At 55.9% G+C, this 3,157-nt stretch overlaps 1 protein-coding gene across 1 annotated transcript in view; it reads right to left on the reverse strand.

The window, feature by feature from the left end:
* The window catches only part of EAH_00015480 (transducin beta-like protein 1 (TgTBL1), putative), a gene marked incomplete at both ends in the record, with an annotated part of 3,063 nt that extends 669 nt beyond the window's left edge, over positions 1-2,394 (reverse strand). Inside the window, 4 exons of the mRNA XM_013394091.1 lie at positions 180-510; positions 930-1,068; positions 1,484-1,990; positions 2,195-2,394. Of these exons, the coding sequence (XP_013249545.1) occupies positions 180-510; positions 930-1,068; positions 1,484-1,990; positions 2,195-2,394 (1,177 nt within the window). The remainder of the gene's footprint in view (positions 1-179; positions 511-929; positions 1,069-1,483; positions 1,991-2,194) is intronic.
* Between the last annotated feature and the right edge of the window lie 763 nt (positions 2,395-3,157).

The following is a 3,157-nucleotide window of genomic DNA, read 5'->3' on the forward strand; positions in this document are numbered from 1 at the left end:
AATGCCAATAGCAGCAACATATACCGCAAATCCCCCGGCATAAAGGCGACAAACCTCAGCAACAACCTGGCCCAACCAAACCTAAAAGCAGCAGCAGCAGCAACAGCAGCAGCAGCAGCAACAGCAACAGCAGCAGCAGCAGCAACAACAACAGCAGCAGCAACAGCAGGGGGGCGCACTTGCGTGGGAGTAGGTGAGGGTCTCTGTGAAGGTCCACTCCGTTGCTTCTTGCTGCTCTGCTGTGCCTTCTTTGGCTTCTGAGACACCGCTCTCTCCTGCTGCTGCTGCTGCTGTTGCTGTTGCTGTTGCTGCTGCTGCAGGTGGTGAGACAGCCCAAATGATGACCTTGCCGTCTGCGCATGCAGCAGCAAGTCTGCTGCCAGACGCTGAAAAACTTAAACATATTATCGAAGCTTCACCAGCACTCAAAGTCTTTAAGAGAGATCCCTCGGGGCCCCACACACAGACATGTCCCGACTCATAACCTGCAGCAAGCATGCTTCCGTCAGGCTGCAGCAGCAGCAGCAACAGCAGCAGCAGCGGCAGCACATACGCAAAGCGCACAGGATGAGAAGCAGGCGCATGCAATAATAGTAACAGTGAAGTACTGTTGCAGCAACAACAGCAGAAACGAGAGCAACTATAGCTGCAGCTACACCCAGCAGCAGCAGCAACTGCTGCTGCTGCTGCTGCAGTGCATGCGCCGAAGGGCCAACCACAAGAAAAAACACCCCTCACCCAGCAGCAGCAGCAGCAGCATCAGCAGCACCAGCAGCATTATTAACAGCAGCAGCAGCAGCATCAGGAGCAGCAGCAGCAGCAGCAGCATCAGGAGCAGCAGCAGCAGCAGCATCAGACACAGCATTATCAACAGCAGCACCAGCAGCATCAGGAGCAGCAGCAGCAGCAGCAGCAGCAGGTTAACCTACCCTCCAGTGTGCAGAAGAGCCTGGGTTTGCTGCTCCTGAAGCGATGGGGGGCCCTGCGAGTTCCTTGAAGGGCTTCAGCTGCTGCCGGCCTTCGATCGACTCAGGCAGACGATATAAACGAGGCGACCCAACAGCAAAACTGCACACGCAAAGGCAAACCCACATGCCGATGCTATCCTGCTGCTGCTGCTGCTGCTGCTGATGGTGGTGGTAGTGCTGCTGCTGCTGCTGATGGTGCTGGTGGTGTTGTGTGTAGTGCGGCACATGTTATTCTATTGCTGCTGCTGCTGCTGCTGTTGCTGCTGCAGCGGTAGTAGAAACAGCCAACGCATGCTTCCGCAGCAAGCGAAGCAGCAACAGCAGCAACAGCAGCAGCAACAGTTTCAGCAGCAAACCTCGATGCAACCAAATGACACCCTCATCAGCAGCAGCAGCAACAGCAGCAGCATCAGCAACATCACCAGAACCAGCACCAACACCAGCAGCAAGAGCAACAGCAGCAGCAGCAGCAGCAGCAAGAGCAGCAGCAGCAGCAGCAGCAGCAGCAGATTTACTTGGTAACAATCAGCTGGGGGTCTACGGGGCTCCATTCGCTAAGAGCACCTGCTTCTCCGACGTCAGAGCATTCAGCAAGCCGCAGCAAATCATTAACAGCAACTCTTTCTTCAAATGCATGCAGAGGGGGCCCCACAAGAATCGTATCCTCGTCCACTGCTGCTGCTGCTGCTGCTCCTCCTCCTCCTCCTCCTGTTCCTGCTGCTGTTGCTCCTCCTGCTGCTGCAGCAGCACCAGAAACGGAAGCAGCAGACTTCAGCTGCATGCTGCTGCTCTCCCCGGGGGCTGTCTTCACTTGTGCGCTTTCAGCTGCCTCCAGCGACACTGCTGCTGCTGCTGCTGCTGGAGACCCCACAGCAGCAGCTGCTGCTGCTGCAGCAGAAAGGTCTGCTGCAGCGTCCTCAGGCCCTTCATGCAGCAGCAGCGACTCCTCTCCTTCTGTTGCTGCGCTCTCCCACGACGCGCAAGCAGCAGACAGCGGCAGCGCAGCAGCGCGACTCCCCAACCTCTGCAGCAGCAGCAGCAGCAGCAGCAGCAGCAGCATTGGCAATCAGCAGCAGCAACAGGGCCGGCAGGAAGCAGCAGCAGCAGCAGCACATACACCGGCGCAACAAATGTAGCAGCAGCAATAAAGCAAGCAAAGACATCAACATCAGCAACAGCACTCAACAGCAGCAGCAGCAGCGGCAGCAGCAGCAGCAAGGGCTTACGACTCTCTTTTTTCCTCGGGAGTTTTTATGTCCAGCTCGTCTGCAGCGCATTGCAGCTGCACCCTCTTCTTCTGCTGCTGCAGTTGCTGCTGCAGCTTCAGGTATGGGGGCTGCTGAGCCTGAGCAGGGCAGACCGGCGCTTCCTTCTGCTGCTGCTGCTGCTGCAGCCGCAGCTGCATTAGTTGCTGTTGCAGTTGCATGGTGTTGCTGCTGCTGCAGATTCAGGTCCGCGCTAGCTACGCTACCTCTGCGTGTGGCAGCAGTTTGCTGCTGCTGCTGCTGCTGCAGCGCATGCAATTGCTGTTGCGCGACGTTTGTGCTGCTGGTAGCATTTCCCTTTGGAGTGAGTGGCTGCGGCTGTTGCGTAGCCGCTGCTGCTGCAGCAGCAGCAGCAGCAGCAGCGGTAGCAGCAGCAACTTCAGCAGCAGCAGCAGCAGCAGGCGGGGGATCTGCACTGTCTCCTCTATACCAGCACTCATGTCTCCTAAATAAGCTAAAGGGTTCTTCGCATTGCACTCTGTCTCCTGTCTCTACATCTGTATGATACTCAAGATAAATAAATAACAAAGCCTTCTGTAAGAAAGATATTAAAGCATTTGGCGGCAGCTTCTCTTGATGAGACACCCAGAAAGGGTTTCTTTGTATGTTTGCTTCTGCCTGAAAAGCGAACGCTGAGTGTATATAACCGTTCTCAAGTAGATACCGCTGCAGCAGCACATTTACTTCGTCCGACGATAGATGCACCCTCATCCTCAATGCTGCTCCTGCTGCTCCTCCTCCTCCTGCTCCTCCTGCTGCTCTTGCTGCTGTTGCTGATTATTATCAAGCTGCTGCTGCTGCTGCTGCTGCTGATCAAGCTGCTGCTGCTGCTGATTAAGCTGCTGCTGCTGCTGCTAAGCTGCTGCTGCTGCTGATTAAGCTGCTGCAGCTGCTGGCGAATAAAATGCGCATGCAGCGGCTACA

This window comes from Eimeria acervulina, genomic scaffold (genome assembly GCF_000499425.1).
Source record: "Eimeria acervulina Houghton genomic scaffold, Eah_scaff93, whole genome shotgun sequence".
NCBI lineage: Eukaryota > Apicomplexa > Conoidasida > Eucoccidiorida > Eimeriidae > Eimeria > Eimeria acervulina.